The sequence below is a fragment of the Jaculus jaculus genome, chromosome 7 (genome assembly GCF_020740685.1).
Source record: "Jaculus jaculus isolate mJacJac1 chromosome 7, mJacJac1.mat.Y.cur, whole genome shotgun sequence".
NCBI lineage: Eukaryota > Metazoa > Chordata > Mammalia > Rodentia > Dipodidae > Jaculus > Jaculus jaculus.
In genome coordinates this window covers 103996495-104021478 of record NC_059108.1, presented here as the reverse complement: position 1 = coordinate 104021478, position 24984 = coordinate 103996495, and the positions used below count along the sequence as shown (strand labels likewise).

Sequence of the window (24984 nt, the reverse complement as noted above, 5' to 3'; positions counted from 1 at the left end):
AGAGTGAGACCTTACCTTGGCAAACCAAAATAAAAAAAAAAAAGCTGGGTGTGGTAGTACATGCCTTTAATCCCAGCTCTCAGGAGGCAGAGGTAGGAGGATGGCTGAGAATTCAGGGTCACCCTGAAACTACATAGTGAATTCCAGGCCAGGCTGGGCTAGGCTGAGACCCTACCTCAGAAAAACTTTAAAAAAAAAAGAAGTGGGAAAGAGATGGCTAAAGGACAGAGACTGAGGGGCTGGTACATGAAGCTCCAGCCTGGGGCCAGAGATAGTTGTGGTGGAGATCTATACCTGGTCCCTTTGTTGTCATTATAATGTGTGTTATAAATGTGTTGTTCCTTTAAATTTTTCTGGGAAATGTGAACAAACGTCAGTTCGCATCAGATAGGACATCAAACACAGCAAAGTATATTCCACCCAGGTGTAGCTTGATGAGCCAGTGAATTTACTCTTTTGGAACTTGTGTGAGGGGTTACTTTTAGGAGTGTGGTTGATTACTCAAAAGCTGTATGACTACTTCCCTATCACTGCACAGATGGAGTCCCCCTTCAGTTAACTTTCTACCTCTTTGACATGTAGCACCTCCAGAGCTCACAGGCAGCTAGGTCAGAATTACATGGCATGGGGCACAGGAAGGATGGCTGGATTCTCATGTGAGGCTCTAATAGCTTGTCCCACCTTCCCCTATGAGGATTGCCAACAAATCTGACCTTGCTGAGGGTCTTGTAGGTGATCAGGCTGCTCTGATGAAGATGGTAATGGTTGATGTGCTCCATATATGCATACTGGGCATTCCTTTGTAACCTTTTTTTTTTTTTTTAATATTTGAGAGCGACAGACAGAGAGAGAAAGAGGCGGGGGTGGGGTGGGGGGAGAGAATGAATGGGCACGTCAGGGCCTCCAGCCAATGCAAACGAACTCCAGTTGCATGCACCACCTTGTGCATCTGGCTTATTACATGGGTCCTGGGGAATCGAGCCTTGAACTGGGGTCCTTAGGCTTCACAGGCAAGCGCTTAACTGCTAAGCCATCTCTCCAGCCCCTGTAACCTAATGCTATGCATGCTTCATTTTCTGTGTAGTATTTTTGTTGTGTGATTTGTGGTATCTGGCATATTTTTACTTTGTTAGTGAAAAGAATATAGGACAGAATATAACTATGTTATAATTACATAGGGCATACTATGGAAGTATTAATTTTTTTGGAGGGCCTTCTAATACATCGGTGAAGACTTCTACAAAACTAAAACAACTGGAAGAAGAGAATAAAGATGCCATGTTTGTTTTTGTATCTGATGTTTGGTTGGATCGAGCAGAAGTATTGGAAAAACTTCATATAATGTTTTCTGGTAGGTATGTTTTTTTCTATTCTTTTTTTTTTTTTTTTAACAAATACAGAGCAAGTTTATTTTTAAGTTATTCATTTGCTGTATGAGTTTCCTGTAAATTAGAAACTGAATTTACAAGCTAAACTGAATTATACTGGGCATAAATATTTTACGGGTGCTCGTGTGAACTTTTTTTTTTTTTTCTTTTTTAGATTTTTATTAACATTTTCCATGATTATAAAATACATCCCATGGTAATTCCCTCCCTCCCCACCCCCACACTTTCCCATTTGAAATTCCATTCTCCATCATATTACCTCCCCATTACAATCATTGTAATTACATATATACAATATCAACCTATTAAGTACCCTCCTCCCTTCCTTTCTCTTCCCTTTATGTCTCCTTTTTACCTTACTGGCCTCTGCCACTGAGTATTTTCATTCTCACGCAGAAGCCCAATCATCTGTAGCTAGGATCCACATATGAGAGAGAACATGTGTGCACTTGCCAATTCTTTTTTTTTTTTTTTTTTAATTTTTATTAACATTTTTCATGATTATAAAATATATCCCATGGTAATTCCCTCCCTCCCCACCCCCACACTTTCCCGTTTGAAATTCCATTCTCCATCATATTACCTCCCCATTACAATCATTGTAATTACATATATACAATATCAACTTATTAAGTATCCTCCTCCCTTCCTTTCTCCACCCTTTATGTCTCCTTTTCAACTTACTGGCCTCTGCTACTAAGTATTTTCATTCTCACGCAGAAGCCCAGTCATCTGTAGCTAGGATCCACATATGAGAGAGAACATGTGGCGCTTGGTTTTCTGGGCCTGGGTTACCTGACTTAGTATAATACTTTCCAGGTCCATCCATTTTTCTGCAAATTTCATAACTTCATTTTTTTTTACCGCTGAGTAGAACTCCATTGTATAAATGTACCACATCTTCAGTATCCATTCATCTGTTGAGGGACATCTAGGCTGGTTCCATTTCCCAGCTATTATAAATTGAGCAGCAATAAACATGGTTGAGCATGTACTTCTAAGGAAATGAGATGAGTCCTTTGGATATATGCCTAGGAGCGCTATAGCTGGGTCATATGGTAAATCAATCTCTAGCTGTTTAAGGAACCTCCACACTGTTTTCCACAATGGCTGGACCAGATTGCATTCCCACCAGCAGTGAAGAAGGGTTCCTTTTTTTCCACATCCCCGCCAACATTTATGATCATTTGTTTTCATGATGGTGGCCAATCTGACAGGAGTGAGATGGAATCTCAGTGTAGTTTTAATCTGCATTTCCCTGATGGCTAGTGACGTAGAACATTTTTTTAGATGCTTATATGCCATTCGTATTTCTTCCTTTGAGAACTCTCTATTTAGCTCCATAGCCCATTTTTTGATTGGCTTGTTTGATTCCTTATTATTTAACTTTTTGAGTTCTTTGTATATCCTAGATATTAATCCTCTATCAGATATATAGCTGGCGAAGATTTTTTCCCATTCTGTAGGTTGCCTCTTTGCTTTTTTCACTGTGTCCTTTGCGGTGCAAAATCTTTGTAATTTCATTAGGTCCCAGTGGTTAATCTGTGGTTTTATTGCCTGAGCAATTGGGGTTGTATTCAGAAAGTCTTTGCCAAGACCAATATGTTGAAGGGTTTCCCCTACTTTTTCCTCTAGCAGTTTCAAAGTTTCCGGTCTGATGTTAAGGTCTTTAATCCATTTGGACTTAATTCTTGTGCATGGCGAGAGAGAAGAATCTATTTTCATCCTTCTGCAGATATTTATCCAGTTTTCAAAACACCATTTGCTGAAGAGGCTGTCTCTTCTCCAATGAGTATTTTTGGCATTTTTATCGAATATCAGGTGGCTATAGGTACTTGGGCTTACATCTGGGTCCTCTATTCTGTTCCACTGATCTACATGTCTGTTTTTGTGCCAGTACCATGCTGTTTTTGTTACTATGGCTCTGTAGTATAGGTTAAAATCAGGTATGGTGATACCACCAGCCTCTTTTTTGTTGCTCAGTATTATTTTAGATATTCGAGGTTTTTTGTGATTCCAAATGAAGTTTTGGATTGTTTTTTCTATTTCCATGAAGAAAGCCTTTGGAATTTTGATAGGGATTGCATTAAATGTGTAGATTGCTTTAGGTAAGATTGCCATTTTCACAATATTGATTCTTCCAATCCAGGAACAAGGGATGTTTCTCCACTTTCTAGTGTCTTCTGCAATTTCTCGCTTGAGTGTTTTAAAGTTCTCATTGTATAGATTCTTTACTTCCTTGGTTAGGTTTATTCCAAGGTATTTTATTTTTTTTGATGCAATTTTGAATGGGAGTGATTTTCTGATTTCATCCTCTGTGTGTTTGTTGTTAGCATATATGAAGGCTACTGATTTCTGTGTATTTATTTTGTATCCTGCTACATTGCTGTAGGTTTTGATCAGCTCTAACAGCTTGCTAGTAGAGTCTCTAGGGTCCTTTATGTATAGAATCATGTCATCTGCAAATAATGATAACTTGATTTCTTCCTTTCCAATTTGTATCCCTTTTATGTGTGTCTCTTGCCTTATTGCTATGGCTAAGACTTCCAAAACTATATTAAATAAAAGTGGGGACAGTGGACACCCTTGTCTTGTTCCTGATTTTAGTGGAAAAGCTTCCAGTTTTTCCCCATTTAGTAATATGTTGGCTGTAGGCTTGTCATAAATAGCCTTTATTATATTGAGATATGTTCCTTCTATTCCCAGTCTCTGTAGGACTTTTATCATGAAGGGATGTTGGATTTTGTCAAATGCTTTCTCTGCATCTAATGAGATGATCATGTGATTTTTGTCCTTCAACCCGTTTATGTAATGTATTAAATTTATAGATTTGCGTATGTTGAACCATCCCTGCATCTCTGGGATAAAGCCTACTTGGTCAGGGTGAATGATCTTTTTGATATACTCTTGTATTCTGTTTGCCAATATTTTGTTGAGAATTTTTGCATCTATGTTCATGAGGGAGATTGGTCTGTAATTTTCTTTTTTTGTTCTATCTTTGCCTGGTTTTGGTATCAGGGTGATGCTGGCCTCATAGAAGGAGTTTGGTAGAATTCCTTCTTTTTCTATTTCCTGGAAAAGCTTAAGAAGCAATGGTGTTAGCTCTTCCTTAAAAGTCTGGTAAAATTCAGCAGTGAATCCATCCGGGCCTGGGCTTTTTTTAGTTGGGAGATTATTGATAACTGCTCGGATCTCCATGTTTGTTATAGGTCTATTTAAGTGATTAATCTCATTTTGATTTAATTTAGGTAGGTCATATAGATCAAGGAAATCATCCATTTCTTTCAGATTTTCATACTTTGTGGAGTATATGCTTTTGTAGTATGTCCCTATGATTTTTTGAATTTCTCTGGAATCTGTTGTGATGTTGCCTTGTTCATCTCTGATTTTATTAATTTGTGTCTCTTCTCTCTTTCTTTTGGTCAGATTTGCTAAGGGTTTATCAATCTTGTTTATCCTTTCAAAGAACCAACTCTTTGTTTCATTAATTCTTTGGATTGTTCTTTTTGTTTCTATTTCATTAATTTCTGCCCTAATCTTTATTATTTCTTCCCGTCTACTAATTTTTGGTTTGCCTCGTTCTTCTTTTTCCAAGGCTTTAAGGCGAAGCATTAGGTCGTTTACTTGCGACCTTTCTAATTTCTTAATATAGGCACTTAAGGCTATAAATTTACCTCTTAGAATTGCCTTCATTGTGTCCCAGAGATTTTGGTATGTTGTGTTCTCATTATCATTTGACTCTATAAATTTTTTGATTTCCTTTTTGATTTCTTCATTGACCCACTCATCATTTAGTAGTGTATTGTTTAGTTTCCATGAATTTGTGTATGCTCTATAGCCTTTCTTGCTACTGATTTGTAGTTTAATTCCATTGTGGTCAGATAGAATGCAAGGAATTATTTCAATTTTCCTGAATTTGTTAAGATTTGCTTTGTGTCCTAATATATGGTCTATTTTAGAGAATGTTCCATGTGCTGCTGAAAAGAATGTATATTCTGCAGCCTTTGGATGAAATGTCCTGTATATATCTGTTACGTCCATTCCTTCTATGACCTCATTTAGTCCAGATGCCTCTCTGTTTATTCTTTCCCTGGATGACCTGTCAATTGATGAGAGTGGGGTGTTAAAGTCACCCACCACCACTGTGTTTGGTGTTATCTGTGACCTTAGTTCTAATAGTGTTTGTTTGACAAATTTGGGAGCCCCCATGTTAGGTGCATATATGTTTAGGATTGTAATGTCCTCCTGTTGGAGTGTGCCCTTAATCAATATAAAGTGACCTTCCTTATCTTTCTTGACTAACGTCGGACTAAAGTCTACCCTGTCTGATATTAGGATAGCAACCCCTGCTTGTTTTCTAGGCCCATTTGCTCTATTCTTTTTTTGAATAATTATGAGGGTTCAAGTCTTAAGATGAACTGCTTGCTGTGTTATGCTGGTATATATCTAAGATCCCTGCTGTCTGGGAGACTGAGACAGGAAGCTCTCTTGAGCTAATGTCTTAAAGGTCAGCCTGGTTAACAGAGGAAGACCTCTTCTGAAAAAATAAGGCAGCAAAAATAAAACCCTTGTAGTTAAAAATTTTTTAACCTCAAAGAGATTAAAAAGTGATGTTCCTTTATCTTCTAGGCTATTCACCAGCACCTCCAAGCTGCTTCATTCTGTGTGGTAATTTTTCATCTGCACCATATGGAAAAAATCAAATTCAAGCTTTGAAAGGTATTAAGGATCTCTTTAATAATGAGTGCTTCTATATTCATATGTACTATGTATTTATAGAACATCGATAAGAAGCTATCAAAAAATTATCCATACTATTTTATTCAAAAGATGTATGGTTTTATTTAATCAAATGTAATTTAGTTTTTATATATTACACATAAATTTCTCATTCTTTTAAAAATTTTAGATTCCCTAAAAACTTTGGCAGATATAATATGTGAATACCCAAATATTCACCAAAGGTAATGTCCTGTACTGTTATATTTGTTTGCTTGTTTATTTGTATTTATTTGAGAGCTACAGACTGAGAGAGAAAGAGAGAATGGGTGCACCAGGGCCAGTAGCCACTGCAAACAAACTCCAGATACATGTATCACCTTGTGCATCTGGCTTACATGAGTACTGGGGAACTGAGCCTCAAACCGAGGTCCTTAGGCTTCACAGGCAAGTACTTAACCACTAAGCCATCTCTCTAGCCCTGTTATATTTTTTATTTGAAATTGTTTTGTTTGAAAAATGAATCTTAGAGCTAGGAGTGGTGGTGCATGCCTTTAATCCCAGTACTTGGTAGGCAGAGATAGGAAGATTGCTGTGAGGTTGAGGCCAGCCTAGGACGACAGTGAGATGCAGGTCAGCCTGAGGTAGAGTGAGACCCTTGCTCAAAAAAAAAAAAAAAAAGAAAAAGAAAAAGAAAAAGAAAGAAAATAAAAAGAATCTTAGTGTTTATATCATTGATTATAACGAAATTACTAGAAGCTTAAGATAGGGCTCAGAGAACTACTCTAGCATGCCTAGCATGTACACCTGTACCCACACATGCATATACCACAATACATACACACACATCATATACATTATTCTCCAACCCCCCCCCCCACAGAAACAAAAGATCTGGGGAGTAACGCTTAGAAGAGGTGACAGGTAGGAAGATGAGGAATTTTTCAGCTACATGGAGAGTTTGAGACTGTCTTGGGCTACATGAGACTGAGAGCTTGTCTTAAAGAAAAATGAAGGAAAGAAATTATTACTAGAAAAAGAAAAGTAAGAAAATCAAATGAGCTAGGAGATAATCCTTACATTATAATATATGTTAGATAGCTCTATAAATTTATAGTGAAATATATTAAAAGGGAGAGTAGAAATTATATTTTTTAGATGACATTACATGTCTAGACTTTTATCCTTTAATATGATATCTATTGGGTTTATGTGTTTCTCTAATATTAATGTTTCATAAAATTTGAAATTCAGTCCACCACATTTAGAGCACATTCAATAGCTAGATAGTGCTAACTATGGAATATCTTTGTCGTTATGCTATTGGTGTAAGACTGGACTTCTTTTAGTAGTTTGTTAAAATGCTTGAAAATTTTAAAATTCTTGGTCTAGGGGGATGGCTCCAGTGGGTAAAGTACCTGGCATGCAAGCAGGAGGACCTGATTTCAGATTCCTAGTACCCAGACACGCATCTGTAATTCCAGCCCTGGGGAGGTAAAGACATTAAGATCCCTGGGGCTTGCTGGCTAGCTGGACTAGCAAAATTCATGAGCTGTGGGTTCAGTGAAAGAACATTTCTCAAAAAATAAGGTAAAAAGAGACTGAGGAAGACACATGATATTGACCTGTGACCTCCATATGTATATTCATCCACAAAAACATATTTAAACAAACACATAAACAGATGCATACCACACTCTCATACAAATTACAAAACTACTCTCTTAAGTAGACATGGTGTCACTTGCCAAAAACCCAGTCAGTACTGGAGAAGCTAAGGTGGAAGGATTGTGAATTTGAGGTCAGCCTGGATTATATAGGCCTGGACAATATGGCAAGATCCAGACTATATATATATATATATATCAAATGCATTATTTAGTTAAAGGTAGCATCTTGTTTGTAGACCCCTGGGTAGTATTGCCAAAGTGTTTTTTTAATAGATGATGTTGAATTTTGCTGCAGTAGTCGTTTTGTGTTTGTCCCTGGTCCAAAGGATCCTGGATTTGGTTCCATCTTGCCAAGGTAACTTATGTCAAATTTCTACAACAGTCAAGAAAATTCTATAATATTTAGAAACATTTTCTAAATCCCATGAATTGTTCTTATAGGCCACCCCTTGCTGAAAGCATCACTAGTGAATTCAGACAAAAGATACCATTTTCAGTTTTTACTACCAATCCTTGCAGGTAAATATCATTTGTTATTAAACTTTCATTTAAGAAGGCATTCTTGATCAGTTAGGGGAAAAAAAAGAGGGGGGGCATTCTTTGCCAGGTGTGGTGGCACATGCCTTTAATCCCAGCCCTTGGGAGGCAGAGATAGGATGATAGTTGTAAGTTTGAGGCCAGCCTGAGACTACAGATTGAGTTCCACATCAGTAGGTTAGAGCAAAACCCTACCTTAAAAAACCAAAAGAGTAAAAAAGACATTCTTCAAGTTTATTTCTGAATTTTTGACTGTTATGGAATAAATTTAAAAAGAAACTTTAATTTTAGATTCATCAAAGCTTTGAAAATATTTATTAAAATTATTCACAAATTTTATTTTTAATTAATTTATGTATTGTTGTTGTTGTTGTTATGGGTTTATTTATTTATTTATTTATTTTGGTTTTTCGAGGTAAGGTCTCACTCTAGCCTGGGCTGACCTAGAATTCACTCTGTAGTCTCAGGGTGGCCTCGAACTTACAGCGATCCTCCTACCTCTGCCTCCCGAGTGCTGGGATTAAAGGCGTGCACCACCATGCCTGGCTATTCACCAATTTGAAAATTTCAAGCTTAAATAATAGAGACTTTAAAGCCAGCCATGTGGCACATGCCTTTAATCCCAGCACTTGGGAGGCAGAGGTAGGAGGATTGCCATGAGTTCAAGGATACTCTTAGACCACTTAGTGAATTCCAGGTTAGCCTGAGCCCTACCTCAAGAAACCAAACAAACAAAAATAATGGAGGCTTTAATCAGTTATCATCTGTTTTAGAAATTCCACTTTTATAGCTCCAACTCAGACCTTTCTCACAATTCCATACTTGTAGATCCATTTGCTTACTCATCTTTCCTTTGATATCTACTAGAGAAAAATGACCTTCTCCCTCTACCACCCCTCACCTATTCTGTGTCCTTCCCTTTTTTAGTTCATGGCACCCTGTCCTTCCAGTTGTTCAGGCCAACAACTTCTAAGTTTCTCTTATATGCTGTTTCTAGCAAGTCCTGTTGACTTCAAAATACATATATAAGGGCTGGAGAGATGGCTTAAGGGTTAAGTCAATTGCCTGCAAAGCCAAAGGATCCCAGTTCGATTTTCCAGGACCTGCATAAGCCAGATGCACAAAGGGCGCATGTGTCTGGAGTTTGTTTGCAGTGGCTGGAGGCTCTGACATGCCTGTTCTCTCCCTTTCTCTGTCTCTTTTTCTCAAATAAATAAAATATATTGTGTGTGTGTGTGTGTGTGTGTGTGTGTGTGTGTGTCAGGCATAGTGGTTCAAAGCTTTAATCCCAGTTCTTAGGAGGCTAAGGGAGGAGGACTGCTGTGAGTTTGAGGCTAGCCTGGGCTACAGAGGGAGGTCCAGGTTAACTTGGACCCTGTCTCAAAAACAAACAATAAGTACAATATAGAAAAAACAACCATAAAAACATGTAGATCTAGCCACTTCTCTGTATCTATCTCTGTGATCCTCTACCATCTTCGTTAGCCTGGATGACTGCAATAGCTCCCAAGCTAGTCACCAGCTACAACCTCTCCTTTTTTTTTTTTTTTTTTTTGGTTTTTTTGAGATAGGGTCTCACTCTAACTCTGGCTGACTTGGAATTCACTGTGTAGTTTCAGGGTGACCACAGACTCACAGTGATTCTCCTACCTCTGCCTCCCAAGTGCTAGGATTAAAGGTGTGCGCCACCACACCACACCCAGCTTTATAAAAAAATAATTATTTAGTGTGGTTATATGTATGTATGCACAAGCATACAATGATATGTGTGTGGAGGATAACTTCTTTTTTTTTTTTTTTTTTTTTTGAGGTAGGGTTTCACTCTAGCCTAGGCTGAACTGGAATTCACTATGAAGTCTGGGTGGCTTGAATTCACAGTGATCCTCCTACCTCTGCCTCCCAAGTACTGGAATTAAAGGCGTGTGCCACCAGCCTGGTTTGGGGATAACTTTTGGTTAGCCCTTGCCTTCCCTCTCATTTTGAGGTGGGTCTTTCATTGTTGTGAACTTCTAAGAAGTTCTACTGCTCCCTCCTTGATGTAGACACACTGGAATTACAAAAGCCTGCCATAGCTCCCAGTTTTATGTGGGTGCTAGGAACCTGAACTCAGGTTCTCACAGTTAGGAGGCAAGTGCTTTATCCACTGAACCATCTCTCTAACTATTCTCCTCTTCCTCCATGTGTGTGTGTGTGTGTGTGTGTGTGTGTGTGTGTGCGTGCCATTGGGCATGTGTGCACACCAGCAACATCCTTGGGTGTCTTCTCCTTCCACTTGTCCTGTTCGATTCTTACCATGATAAGGTGCATCACATCCCCCTTTCTGATCCTGAAAGTCAAGTCTCATGTTGTTCAGTAACACCCCATGTCCCTTTAGTCATAATCAACCTCTTGTTTGTGTGATGTGGCTCCCTCTCCTGTATGTTCAAGTCATTGGCCTATTTCATTCATCCTTCTTAGCCCTGCCAGTTCCCATCATAGTTAGTACTCGAGCCTTCTAAACCCTGTCTCCCCATTTATGAACCCTCTTAGCCTTTTTCATTTTCCCCTACACTTAGTCATCTCTCAGCATACTATACTCTTACGTTATAACATGTTATTTTTTTTTTCTTTAAAGTTTTTATTAGCATTTTTATTAAAAAAAATCCCATGGTAATTCCCTCCCTCCTCACCCCCCACACTTTCCCCTTTGAAATTCCATTCTCCATCATATTACGTCCTCATAACAATCATTGTACTTACATATATACAATATCAACCTATTAAGTACCCTCCTCCCTTCCTTTCTCTTCCCTTTATGTCTCCCTTTTAACTCACTGGCCTCTGCTACTAAGTATTTTCATTCCCACGCAGAAGCCCAGTCATCTGTAGCTAGTATCCACATAACAACATGTTATTTTTATTCTCTGCCCTTCACCATTAGAATGTAGATTGCATGAGACCTTTAGCTTTTTGTTCTGATTACTGATCCATAAGTACTGCCGGGTACATATAAGAGCTGAGAGAAGCTGGGAATATGGCTCATTTGATAAAGTGCATGCTATGTAAGCATGAGAACTTGAGTTCAGATCCCTAGCATCCTCGTAAAAGTTGGGCATTGGTGCTGGCCATCTGTAATCTTTTTTTTTTTTTTTAATTAAAAAAATTACTTATATATTTGCAAAGAGAGAGAGACAAGACAAGACAGAGAAAATGGGTGCACCAGGGCCTGTAGTCACTGCAAACTCCAGACGCATGTGCCCTTTGTGCATTTGGCTTACGTGGGTCCTGGGGAATCAAACTGGGTCCTCTGGCTTCGCAGGCAAATGCCTTAACCGCTAAGCCATCTCCCCAGCCCACCACCTGTAATCTGACTGGTAGGGAGGCAAAGCAGAAAGGGTGGGGGGACTGGAGAGATGGCTCAGCAGTTAAGGCACTTGCCTGCAAAGCCTAATGACCCAGGTTCAGTTTCCCAATACCTACACAAAGCCAGAAACACAAAATGGCACATGCACCTGGAGTTTGCTTGCAGTGGCTAATGGCCCTGGCATGCCCATTCCTATCCCTCAGCCCCCCTTTGCAAATAAATAAATATATATATTAAGCAAAGCCAAGCATGGTGGCACACGCCTTTAGTCCCAGCACTTGGGAGACAGAGGTAAGAGGATTGCCATTGCCATGAGTTCAAGGCTGAGACTACATAGTGAATTCCAAGTCAGCCTGCCTGGGCTGGAGTGAAACCCTACCTCGAAAAACCAAAACCAAAAAAAAAAAAAAAGACCTGTCAGGGCATACTGCTTAACTTGTCTAGCTGAATCATTATTCTTCAGGTTCAGCTAGAAACCCTGGCTTGATAAGGTGGAGAACACTTGAAGACACTTGGACGTCTCCCTCTGGCCTCCACATGCATCCACATATGTCCACACACATGCATACTAAGCACACAGGAAGGAAGGAAGCAAGGAGGGAGGGAGGGAAGAAGGAAAGGAAAAAATGATGGATTAGCTCAGTAAAGGGCCAACAGTGTGTTTCTGGAAGAATGCTTGCCTCTACATGAGGCCCTGGGTTCATCTGAGCACCACACACACATAAAGGACTAATACATAATTGAGTGGAAGAATAAACAGGTAGGCTCTGCTTGAATTTTTGCTGTGGTGACCACTGAGAGGTTGAGGCGGGGTAACTTTGTATTGTAAGACACAGTTGCCTTTAAAATTATCACATTTTTTTCCCTCAGGAAGTCAAATTTAACTACTGCTTTATTTCAGAATTCAGTATTGCACAGAAGAAATTATTATCTTTCGTGAAGACATAGTGAATAAAATGTGTAGAAACTGTGTCCGTTTTCCTAGTAGCAATTTGGATATTCCTAATCATGTAAGTAAAATCTCTTGTTAAACTATCTTACATGCTACATTATATAAAAATTTGTTAAGCCACTTAATTTTCCCTATACTTTAAAATAATTTTGAATATGCTTTTGTCAGTAGCTTAATTTTTGTTAGTAATCAGTGTTTTTGGCTTTTTTATTTTTTGAAGCAGGGTTTCACTCTAGTTCAAGCTGACCTGGAGCTCATTCTGTATCCCAGGCTGGCTCATACTCATGGCAACCCTCTACCTTACCTTGTCACATGCTGGGATTAAAGCCATGAGCTACCATGCCTAGTTTTTTTCTAGCTTTTTCCTAAAGAATATAATGGGCAGAGAAGCAATCCCAGAGGAAGCAGGAAATGTCTTTGTAGCTTCCATTTTGCCTCTAAAACTTTTAGATTGCACTTGAATATATTTATTTTCACAAAACATCCATATTTGTCATGTTTATTACATATTTCATATGGTATATGATCAGAAAATGTGTATTTATCTTTTAGTTTCAAAGTTCTTTAACATGTAGTTATCAATGTTTGCCTATAGGCACCCTCTTTGAGAGGAATTTAAGTTGAGCACATAGAGCTTTTTTTGTTTTTGTTTTTTGATGTAGTTGAGGCTGACTTGGAATTCACTCTGTAGTCTCAGGGTGACCTCAAACTCATGGCAAATCCTCCTCTCCTACCTCTGTCTCTCAAGTGCTGGGATTTACAACACCTGGCTGGGTTTTGTTTTGTTTCAAGTATTTTATTAGCATATGTTAAGAGTTTATTTAGGCTACTTACAGGAACATGGCTATAGCACTCACAAAAATGTCTCCTTGAACAATCTTTTTGTTGTTGTTTTGTTTTGTTTTGATTTTTCAAAGTAGGGTCTCACTGTAGCTCAGACTGACCTGGAATTTACTATGTAGTCTCAGGGTGGCTTTGAACTCACGGTGATCCTTCCACCTTTGCCTCCCGGGTACTGCACCTTCTACAATCATTAACTGCCTATAAATACTAGGGAGAGAAGAGGCTTTTATGAGTCCCTCCTCCTAGCAACCCTTAACCACCTAACTGCCTATAAATCATCAGGGAGCATCAAGGTCTTTTGATTCCCTCCCCACTCCACGACAGACTCAATTTGATTCAGGTAATAGCATTTGCTTAGAACTCAAGAAGGCAGTTGTCATGTCATACCCCTGGACAGCATTCCACAGGACTCCACCCCTTCCTGCAGTCTTAAACCCTTCCTCTCTTCTTCAGTGTTCCCTGCATCTTGGAGGGGTGATACACATATCCCATTTTAGGGATGATCACTCAACAGGCTTTTTTTTTTTTTTCCGGTTTTTCGAGGTAGGGTTTCATTCTAGCCCAGGCTGACCTGGAATTCACTATTGTAATCTTAGGGTGCCCTTGAACTCATGGCAATGCTCCCACCTCTGCCTTTTGAGTGCTGGGATTAAAGGTTTTGGCAGGTTTATTCTTTGTTTTAGTTTTCACTCTAGCCCATGCTGACTTATGTAGCCCCGGTTGACCTGGAACTCATGGTGATTCTTCTAGCTTAGTTTCCCAAATTAAAGACATGTGCCACACCTGGCTTGTTTTTTTTTTTTTTTTTTTTTGTCTCACTCTAGCCCAGGCTGACCTGGAATTCACTATGTAGTCTTAGTGTCTCAGGATGGCCTTGAACTCAGGGTAGTCCTCCATTCTCTGCCTCCCAAGGGCTGGGATTACAGGAGTGTGCCACCATTACCAGCACCTATTTTTTTAAGTCTTTGTGTGTGTGGTATAGTGTATGCACATATATGTGCCCTTGCTGACCCCCATGTGCTTGTCTCTGGTGGGAGTTGCTCACCTGTGGTGACAAGGGGAACCTTGGCTGTCATGCTCCATTGTTCTTTTGCCTGGTCTGGTTTTTCAGGTGGAGTATCATTTTACTGTTTCTGGAGCTTGGTTCCATTGAGTCTCGGGTCTCTGCTCCCCTTTGGGACTGGGTCACAGGCATACGTAGCCATGCCCAGCTGCTGAATATAGGATCTGGAGATCTGAACTCAAGCAGTCTCAGGCCCCCTCCCTTATGCTTACATGGGAAGCACACCTAACTGATCAGCCCTATTGTGTTTTTTGCTTTAAATATTCTATTTATTTGCAAACAAAGAGAAAGAAAAACCATCCAAACCAAGAAACCGTTTCTATGCTCCCCCCAACCAGCCAGGCTGGGTAAGGGGTAAGCTAGACTCAAGTGTGTCCCTGTGGTTAAGCAAGGAATGAGGGACAGAGCCAGAACAGTGGAGTTGAACTGAGCAAGGGTGGGGTTGGGTGGAGTTAGCTATGGGAAGAAGACTGAAGCCTTCAGGTAAGGGGAAGAACCAGTTGATTGGTAGCTTTGGAGGCCTGACCCTTAGGCCTGCCCATCCAGGACACTGCCTAGGCAGCATGCTAGACTGTGGACAGCAGGGGGCGCTGGAGGTCAGTCTCTATCAGGAGTTTTTTTTTTTTTTTTTTTGGTTTTCCAAGGTAGGGTTTCACTCTAGCCCAGGCTGATCTGGAATTCACTCTGTCATCTCAGGGTGGCCTTGAACTCACAGCGATCCTCCTACCTCTGCCTCCCAAGTTCTGGGATTAAAGGCGTGCACCACCACGCCTGGCTTTTTTCTCAATTTTTTTTTTTAATTTTTTTTATTTATTTGTTTGAGAGCGACAGACACAGAGAGAAAGAAAGACAGATAGAGGGAGAGAGAGAAAATGGGCACGACAGGGCTTCCAGCCACTGCTAACGAACTCCAGACGCGTGCGCCCCTTGTGCATCTGGCTAACGTGGGACCTGGGGAACCGAGCCTTGAACTGGGGTCCTTAGGCTTCACAGGCAAGAGCTTAACCACTAAGCCATCTGTCCAGCCCTTTTTTCTCAATTTTTATTAACATTTTCCATGATTATAAAAAGTATCCCATGGTAATACCCTTCCTCACCCCTCCCTCGCTTTCCCCTTTGAAATTCCGTTCTCCATCATATCCCCCCATCTCAATCAGTCTCTCTTTTATTTTGATGTCATGGTCTTTTCCTCCTCTTATGCTGGTCTTGTGTAGGTAGTGTCAGGCACGATGAGGTCATGGATATCGAGGCTATTTTATGTCTGGAGGGAGCACGTTGTAAGGAGTCCTACCCTTCCTTCGGCTCTTACATTTTTTCCGCCACCTCTTCCGCATTAGACCCTGAGCTTTGGAAGGTGTGATTGAGATGTTACTCAGTACTCCAGTCACTTCTTTCCAGCACTATGATACCTTCCAAGTCATCCCAAAGTCACTGCCATCTGAAAAGAAGATTCTCTACCCAAAGTGAGAGTGGCATTAATATAAGGGTATGAATATTAAGAGAAGTGCTTACTGGGCAGTATAAGCATAGTATATACATTTTTCCAGACATCAGGAGATGTTACACCCCAAAGGCTCATGACTACCCATTTTAAGTTTTCAGTATCAGGGATGTGTTTCCCCCCATGGAGCGGGCCTCCAGTCCAATTGGAGGGCAGTTGGTTTCCACCATGACAGACGTGCCACTATTGCACCCGTTGACTCATTTGGGCTGGCTGGCCAATTATAAGGCTTACAGTGTCCACTGTTGAGTATCTTCACTAGTGGTATATCTCCCATTGAACTACATGTAGAATGGCTTCTTCCAGCTTTCTGTCAGCTGGTCTACATAGAGGAGGTTATCAACTCAGTTCCAGCAGGATTTCTCAGTGGCCTTGCAACCTAAGTATGTGGAGTCTTCAGCAGTAAGGAGTTCCATTTCTGATAAAAGTTTTGTTCTTGTGTCAAGGCAAAATGGCATGTGGCTGGTTCTCTCTGGACCTCAGTGTCTTAGGTAAAATTGCCTTTAAAAAGCTAGCTTTCTAGCCTGGAGAAATGGCTTAGCAGTTAAAGTACTTTCCTGCAAAGTCAAAGGACCCAGTGTTGTTTCCCCAGGACCCGTGTAAGAGAGATGCACAAGAATTTTAATTTTTTCAAGGTAGTGTCTCACTAGCCCAAGCTGACCTAGAATTCACGATGTAGGCTCAGGGCGGCCTTGAACTTATTTTATATATATATTTTTTTTATTAACAACTTCCATGATTATAAAAAGCACCCCATGGTAATACCCTCCCTCCCCCCTCTTACCCCTTTGAAACTCCACTCTCCATCATACCCTCTCCCCATCTCAATCAGTCTCTTTTTTACTTTTGAGGTCATGATCTTTTCCTCCTCTTATGATAGTCTTATGCAGGTAGTGTCAGGCACTGTGAGGCCATGGATATCCAGGCCATTTTGTGTCTGAAGGGAGCATGTTGTATGGAGTCCTGCCCCTCCTTTGGCTCTTACATTCTTTCCACCGCCTCTTCTGCATTAGACCCTGAGCCTTGGAAGCTGTGATACAGATATTGCAGTACTGAGCACTGTGGTCATTTCTTTCCATCACCATGATACCTTCTGAGTCATCCCAAGGTCACTGCCATCTGAAAAGAGAAGATTCTCTACCAAGAGTGAGAGTAGCATTAATATAAGGGTGTGAACATTAACAGAAGTGCTTACTGGGCAGTTTGATAAGCATACTATATACATTTGGCCAGACAACAGCAGACGTTACACCCCTAGGGCTCATGACTACCCCTGTTTTAAGTTGTCAGTATCAGGGATGTATTCCCTTCCCACGGAGTGGGCCTCCAGTCCAATTAGAGGGCAGTTGATTTCCCCCATAACAGACATGCCACTATTGCACCTGTTGGCTCATTTGGCCTGGCTGTCCACTTATAAGGCTTGCAGTGTCCACTCATGGGTATCTTCATTGTTGATTTCTCTTTCTACCATTAAACTGCATGCAGAATGGCCTCTTCCAGCTTTCTGTCAGCTGGTCTACATGGAGGAGGTTATCAGCTCAGATCCAGCAAGATTTCTCAGTGGCCTTGCAGCCCAAGTATATGGAGTCTTCAGCAATAGGGTCTTACCATCTATTCCTGGTGGGAAACCAAGGGCCTCGGCAATGGTCTATAATGTTTAGGGGTCATCAGGAATCTCCCTGGCCAACAACTCACTGCAAGATACCCAATCCCTGGCACTGAAAATTTTCTAGTAACAGTGTACGGCTCCTGAGTGTTCCACTGTCCAAAAAAGTAGGATTACATATGTTTTATTTATATCCTCTTAGATTTTGATTAGCTGTCCCTCCACCTTTCCTTTACTCAATCTCTTCCCCAAACCTCATTTTGGGCCTTTTCACCCCTATTAATCTATTCTTCTACTTACATATATACAATACCATCCTATTAAGTACCCTCCTCCCTTCCTTTCTCTTCCCTTTGTATCTCTTTTCTAGCTTACTGGCCTCTGCTACTGAGTTTTTTCCTTCTCACGCAGAAGCCCAGTCATCTGTAGCTAGGATCCACATATGAGAGAGAACATGCGACACTTGGCTTTCTGGGCCTGGGTTACCTCACTTAGTATAATCCTTTCCAGATCCATCCATTGTTCTTCAAATTTCGTAACTTCATTTTTCTTTACTGCTGAGTAGAACTCCATTGTATAAATGTGCCATATCTTCATTATCCATTCATCAGTTGAGGGACATCTAGGCTGGTTCCATTTCCCAGCTATTGTGAATTGAGCAGCAATAAACATGGTAGAGTATGTATTTCTAAGGAAATGAGATGAGTCCTTATGATATATGCCTAGGAGTGCTATAGCTGGGTCATATTGAAGATCAATTTTTAGCTGTCTTAGGAACCTCCACACTGATTTCCACAGTGGCTGGACCAGATTGCATTCCCACCAACAGTGTAGAAGGGTTCCTCTTTTTCCACATCCTCGCCAGCATTTATGGTCATTTGTTTTCATGATGGTAGCCAATCTCATAGGAGTGAGATGGCATCTCACCATAGTTTTAATCTGCATTTCCCTGATGACTAGGGATGTGGAACATTTTTTTAGATGCTTATATGCCATTTGTATTTCTTCTTTTGAGAACTCTATTTAGCTCCATAGCCCATTTTTTAATTGGCTTGCTTGATTTCCTATTATTGTATATCCTAGCTATTAATCCTCTATCAGATATATAGCTGGCAAAGTTTTTTTGTTCCCATTCTGTAGGTTGCCTCTGCTTTCCTTTGCTGTACAACATCTTTGTAATTTCATGAGGTCCCAGCAGTCAATCTGTGGCTTTATTGCCTGAGCAATTGGAGTTATATTCAATAAGTCTTTGCCAAGAGCAGTATGTTGAAGGTTTCCCCTACTTTTTTTTTCTAGCAGTTTCAGAGTTTCAGGTCTGATATTAAGGTCTTTAGTCCATTTGGACTTAATTCTTGTGCATGGAGAGAGAGAATCTATTTTCATATTCCTAGAGATAAATATCCAGTTTTCCCAGCACCATTTGCTGAAGAGGCTGTTTTTTCCAATGAGTATTGTGGGCATTTTTATTGAATATAAGGTGGCTATAGCTACCCAGACTTGCATCTGGGTCCTCTATTCTGTTCCATTGATCTACATGTCTGCTTTTGTGCCAGTACAATGCTGTTTTTGTTACTGTGGCTCTGTAATGTACATTAAAATTAGGTATAGTGAACCACCAGCCTTATTTTTGCTGCTCAGTATTATTTTAGATATTTGAAGTTTTTTTGTGATTCCAAATGAATTTTTTTTTAAATTTTTTTATTTTACTTATTTGAGAGAGACAGACACAGAGAGAAAGACAGGTAGAGGGGGAGAGAGAGAATGGGCGCGCCAGGGCTTCCAGCCTCTGCAAACGAACTCCAGACGCGTGCGCCCCCTTGTGCATCTGGCTAACGTGGGACCTGGGGAACTCAGCCTCGAACCGGGGTCCTTAGGCTTCACAGGCAAGCACTTAACCGCTAAGCCATCTCTCCAGCCCTCCAAATGAATTTTTGGATTGTTTTTTTCTATTTCCATGAAGAATGCCATTGGAATTTTGATGGGGGTTGCATTAAGTGTGTAGATTTCTTTTGGTAAGATTGCCATTTTCACAATACTGTTTCTTCCAATCCAGGAACAAGGATTTCCTAGTTTCCTCTGCAATTTCTTACTTGAGTGTTTTATAGTTTTCATTGTAGAGATCCTTTAAGTCCTTGGTTAGGTTTATTCCAAGGTACTTTATTTTCTTTGAAGCAATTGTGAATGGGAGGAATTCTCTGATTTCATTCTCTGTATGTTTGTTGTTATCATATAGGAAGGCTACTGATTTCTGTGTGTTTATTTTGTATCCTGCTACATGGCTGTAGGTTTTTATCAGCTCTAACAGTTTGCCAGTAGAGTCTTTAGGGTCCGTTATATAAAGAATCATGTCATCTGCAAATAATGATAACTTGATCTCTTCCTTTCCTATTTGTACCCCTTTTATGTGCGTCTCTTGCCTTATTGGTATGGCTAAGACTTCTAGTACTATATTAAATAAAAGTGGGGACAGTAGACACCCTTGTCATGTTCCTGATTTTAGTGGACAAGCTTCCAGTTTTTCCCCGTTTAGTAATATGTTGGCTGTAGGCTTGTCATAAATAGCCTTTATTATATTGAGATATGGTCCTTCTATTCCTAGTCTCTGTAGGACATTTATCATGAAGGGATGTTGGACTTTGTCAATTGCTTGTTCTGCGTCTAATGAGATGATCATATGATTTTTGTCCTTCAGTCCATTTATATAATGTATTACATTTATTGATTTGCGTATGTTGAACCATCCCTGCATCTCTGGTATAACGGCCTTGAAGTCTTTAAAGTTTTCTCCTGTCCTCTTTCAATACTAAATTAAAACTCAGATTTTATTTTTTTCTTCAAGATAGGTTCTCGCTCTAGCCCAGGCTTACCTGGAATTCACTATTTAGTCTAGGGTGGCCTTGATCTCACGGTGATCATCCTACCTCTGCCTCCCCAAAAGCTGGAATTAAAGGCATGTGCCACCACACCTGGCTGAAAATTCAGATTTTTCTTCTAAAATATGGAATAATTAAGTCACTTTAAATCACTGATTTCCTGTTTCTCAGATTTTCTAGGTCATTATAATTAATACTTAATTTGAAATTGTCTATTTCTACTCTTAAAAATGAACTGAAGTTTGTGTGTTTTGTGTTATTTTGTAGTTTGTAAAGACTATCTTATCTCAAGGACATCTGACTCCTCTGCCTCTTTATGTCTGCCCAGTCTACTGGGCATATGATTATGCATTGAGAGTGTATCCTGTGCCTGATCTGCTCGTCATTGCAGATAAATATGATCCTTTCACCGTGACCAATACGGAATGCCTCTGCATAAATCCTGTAAGAATCTACTTAACTTTATGTATGCAGTCATTGATCAAGATTATAGAACATTTCTATAAATTTAAATTTTATATTTATAAAATTGTTAGAAGTAAAGCATGGTGGGGCACTTTTTGGAAGGCACAGGTAGGAGGTTTGTCATGACCAGCCTCGGACTACAGAGTAAGTTCCTGGTCAGCCTGAACTAGAATGAGACCTTACCTTTAAAAAAATAATAGTAATAATAATTAAGCTCACCAAATCAAGTATGAGTATTTTCCCCTTCAAAGTAACAAAGTAGGGTTGGGAGAGATGGCTCAGTGATTAAGGCACGTACCTGCAAACCCTAAGGTCCCAGGTTCAATTCTCCAGTACCCATGTAAGTGAGTTGCACAAAGTGATGCGTGCACCTGGAGTTAATTTGCAGTGGCTAGAGGCCCTGGCATCCTCATATTTTTTTTCTTTCTCAAATAAAAGAACAAACAAAAGAACAAAGGATAGTGTGAAATTTCTTTCTGAAAATTGATGTCAGTTTTTTTGTTTTGTTTTTCAAGGTAGGATCTTGCTCTAGCTTAGGCCCTGGAATTCACTATGTAGTCTCAGAGTGGCCTCCAACTCATGGTGATCTTTCTACCTGTTTCCCAAGTGCTGGGATTAAAGGTGTGCGCCACCACACGCAGCTTTGTTTGACCTTTTTTTTTTCTTTTAAATTTATTTGACATAGAGAAGGAGAGAATGGCATGCATGCCAGTCTTGTTCTGCATTTTTCCCCCAAGGTAGGGTCTCACTGTAGCCCAGGCTAACCTGGAATTTAGCCCCAGGCCGATTTCACATTCAGTTATTCTCAGGCTCTTCAACAATTTCCTATTGGCATGGGCCACCTTAACTGGCTTATTATTTCTTTTTGTTGTTGTTGTTTTGAGGTAGAGTCTCACTCTATCCCAGGCTGACCTGGAATTAGCTATTTAGTCTCAGGCTAACCTTGAACTCAAGGTGATTCTCCTACCTCTACCTCCCAAGTGCTGGGATTAAAGGCATGCCCTACCATGCCTAGTTGTGTACTGATTTTTGTATCCTACAACTTTGCTGAAAGTATTCAGTAACTGTAAAAGTTTTCTGGTGAAGTCTGAAGAGTCACTTAAATATAGAATTATGTCATTTATCTTTTTTACTTCATTCCTTCTGGACAAGTTCAAACTTGGTTTTGGCATTGCTTCATCTGTTTTTTGTCTCACTCTTTTTTTAAAAAAAAATTGTTTTGTTTATTTTTATTTATTTATTTGAAAGTGACAGACAGAGAGATTGAGAATGGGCACGCCAGGGCTTCCAACCACTGCAAATGAACTCCAGACGCGTGCACCCCCTTGTGCATCTGGCTAACGTGGATCCTGGGGAATTGAGCCTCAAACCAGGGTCCTTTAGGCTTCACAGGCAAGCGCTTAACTGCTAAGCCATCTCTCCAGCCCTGTATCACTCTTTTTTTTTTTTTTTTAAATTTTGTTCATTTTTTATTTATTTATTTGAGAGTGACAGACATAGAGAGAAAGGAGGATAGAGGGAGAGAGAGAGAATGGGCGCGCCAGGGCCTCCAGCCACTGCAAACAAACTCCAGACGCATGCGCCCCCTTGTGCATCTGGCTAACGTGGGACCTGGGGAACCGAGCCTCGAACCGGGGTCCTTAGGCTTCACAGGCAAGCGCTTAACCGCTAAGCCATCTCTCCAGCCCCCTGTATCACTCTTAACTGATACTTACTAGTAATGAATACCTGCTATGGGCAGACAGCATTCATGTGTACTGTCTATGGCTTTGGAGCCACGCTGGTGGGCCATGGAACGCAAATGTCATGGAGGAGAAGGGGCAAAGAAGTCTTCCATGGTGTGTTAGTGTCTTCTATGCATATTTAGCATTATACATTACTGCTTGTTATTTTTATAGAGTAGAGCCATACCTCAGCATATCCAGTGACATCTGGTATCAAAAAGCTTAACTTAAACATTTCTCTACAGTGCATGGTGACATACACTTTTAATCCCAACACTCTGGAGGCAGAGGTAAGAGAAGTTTGAGTTTAAGGCCACCCTGAGATTACATAGTAAATTACAGGTCTGCCTGGGCTATAGTGAGGCCCTGCTTCAAAAAAACAAACAACAAAAAAAAAAGAATTATGTGTCAAGGTATCTTACAGTAACACCTAAAGTACATGCTAAAAAAATCTGTTGTGTTTTACAATCACATCTAATTTTGTCATGACTAAGAAACTTGATTTTTAGAAAGATTTTTTATTAGCTGAATAGTTAAACTATTTACAGGCATTTTTATCTCCAACAGGGCTCTTTTCCAAGAAGTGGATTTTCATTCAAAGTGTTTTACCCTTCCAGTAAAACAGTAGAAGACAGGTAAGTGTGCCCACAAGAACAGAGCCCTTAGGCCAGCCTAGAGTTTGTAATCCTCCTACCTCAGCCTCTGGAGTAGGGGGATTACAGGTGTGTCACACCACACCCAGCTGCTTTTCCATTAATATGTGTTTCAAATAGGGTTTGGATGGCCTTGAACTTGTAGCAATCCTTCCCTTCCCTCCCAAACGCTGGGAGTACAATAGCTCATCACCACACTTGGCATTACTCCTTCATTTGAGCAAAATATCCTTATAAAGTATGGGGGAGAAGAAGTGGGTATTTTAATTTATATAAGATATGTATTAATATTTTTATTTATTTACAAGGCAAGAATGAGAGAGATAAAAAATGGGTATGCCAGGGCTTCTGGCCCTGATGGGCTCATTCTTTCTCTATCTGCCTCTTTCTCCTAAATAAATAAATTAACTAAAAATCTTTGGGCTGAAGAGATGGCTCAACAGTTAAGGCACTTGCCTGTAAAGCCAAAGGACCCAGGTTCAATTGCCCCAGGACCCATGTAAGCCTGATGCACAAGTTGGTGCATGTATCTGGAGTTCGTTTGCAACAATTAGAGGCCCTGACACGACCATTTTTTTTAATCTGCTTGTCTCTTTCAAATGAATAAAAATAAAAATACATATATATTTTTTTAAAAATCAGGGCTAAAAAAAAAAACAAAACAGGGCTGGAGGGATGGCTTAGCAGTTTAGGTGCATGCCTGCAAAACCTAAGAACTTATTTTCAAATCTCCAGGTCCCTTGTAAGCCAGACACACACTGACACAAGTGTGCATTGTCACACATGCATACAAAGGGGAGCAAGTGTCTTTAGCTCATTCGCAGAGGTTAAAGACCCTGGCACATCCATTTTTTCTCTCTGCTGCTTTCTCTCAAAATTAAGTTTTTTGTTATACATTAAAGAGACTAATTGAGAGGTGGCGGGGATATGATGGAGGGTGAGTTTGTAAGGGGAAAGGTGGAGGAAGGGAGGGAGTTATGCCTTATTGTCTATAATTATGTAAACTGTCAAGAAAAGTTTAAAATAAAGTACAACTAAATGTAAAGATATGAACAGTAACTTGGGTTTCTAAAATGTTTTCTATTTTCAGCAAACTTCAAGGCTTTTGAGACTCGTGATAAGTGAAATTTATCAATATTCTGCTTAATTTTATCTTATGTAATTTTTAAAATTATAATAAACTTATAGTAAACCTCAAAATGGTTTCTTAAATTTGAATTTTATTTTATTGGGCTGGAGAGATGGCTCAGCAGTTAAAGGTGCTTCCTTGCAAAGCCTGGTTTGGGATTGATTCCCCAATATGCACATAAGCTAGATGCAAAGAATGAGGCGTATGTCTGGAATTTGTTTGCAGTGACAAGAAGCCATGGTGCATTCATACTCTTTCTCTTAAAAAGGAGCCACGTGTGGTGGTGCATGCCTTTAATCCCAGCACTGGGGAGGCCAAAGTGGGATTGTCATGAGTTTGAGTCCACCCTTAGACTACTTAGTGAATTCCAGGTCAGCCTGGGCTAGAGTGAGACCCTACTTTGAAAAGCAAAAAAAGTGTGTGCATTTTTTTTTCTGAGGTAGGGCCTGGCTTCAGCCCATGCTGACTTGGAATTCACCAGTCTCAGGCTGGCAGAACTCAAGGCAATCCTCCTACCT

At 40.1% G+C, this 24984-nt stretch overlaps 1 protein-coding gene across 3 annotated transcripts in view; it reads left to right on the top strand.

The window, feature by feature from the left end:
- Window positions 1-24537, top strand: part of Pole2 (DNA polymerase epsilon 2, accessory subunit) — a 60961-nt gene extending 36424 nt beyond the window's left edge. For 2 of the 3 annotated variants that reach the window (XM_045154961.1, XM_045154959.1), the window contains 9 exons: window positions 1179-1351; window positions 6018-6107; window positions 6298-6352; window positions 8073-8132; window positions 8219-8296; window positions 12559-12667; window positions 20763-20939; window positions 23252-23319; window positions 24428-24537. In XM_045154961.1, the coding sequence (XP_045010896.1) occupies window positions 1179-1351; window positions 6018-6107; window positions 6298-6352; window positions 8073-8132; window positions 8219-8296; window positions 12559-12667; window positions 20763-20939; window positions 23252-23319; window positions 24428-24446 (829 nt within the window). In that variant the 3' untranslated portion in view covers window positions 24447-24537. Of the gene's footprint in view, window positions 1-1178; window positions 1352-6017; window positions 6108-6297; window positions 6353-8072; window positions 8133-8218; window positions 8297-12558; window positions 12668-20762; window positions 20940-23232; window positions 23320-24427 lie in introns of all 3 variants that reach the window. The other variant, XM_045154960.1, reaches the window with a different exon arrangement.
- Window positions 24538-24984: the final 447 nt, after the last annotated feature.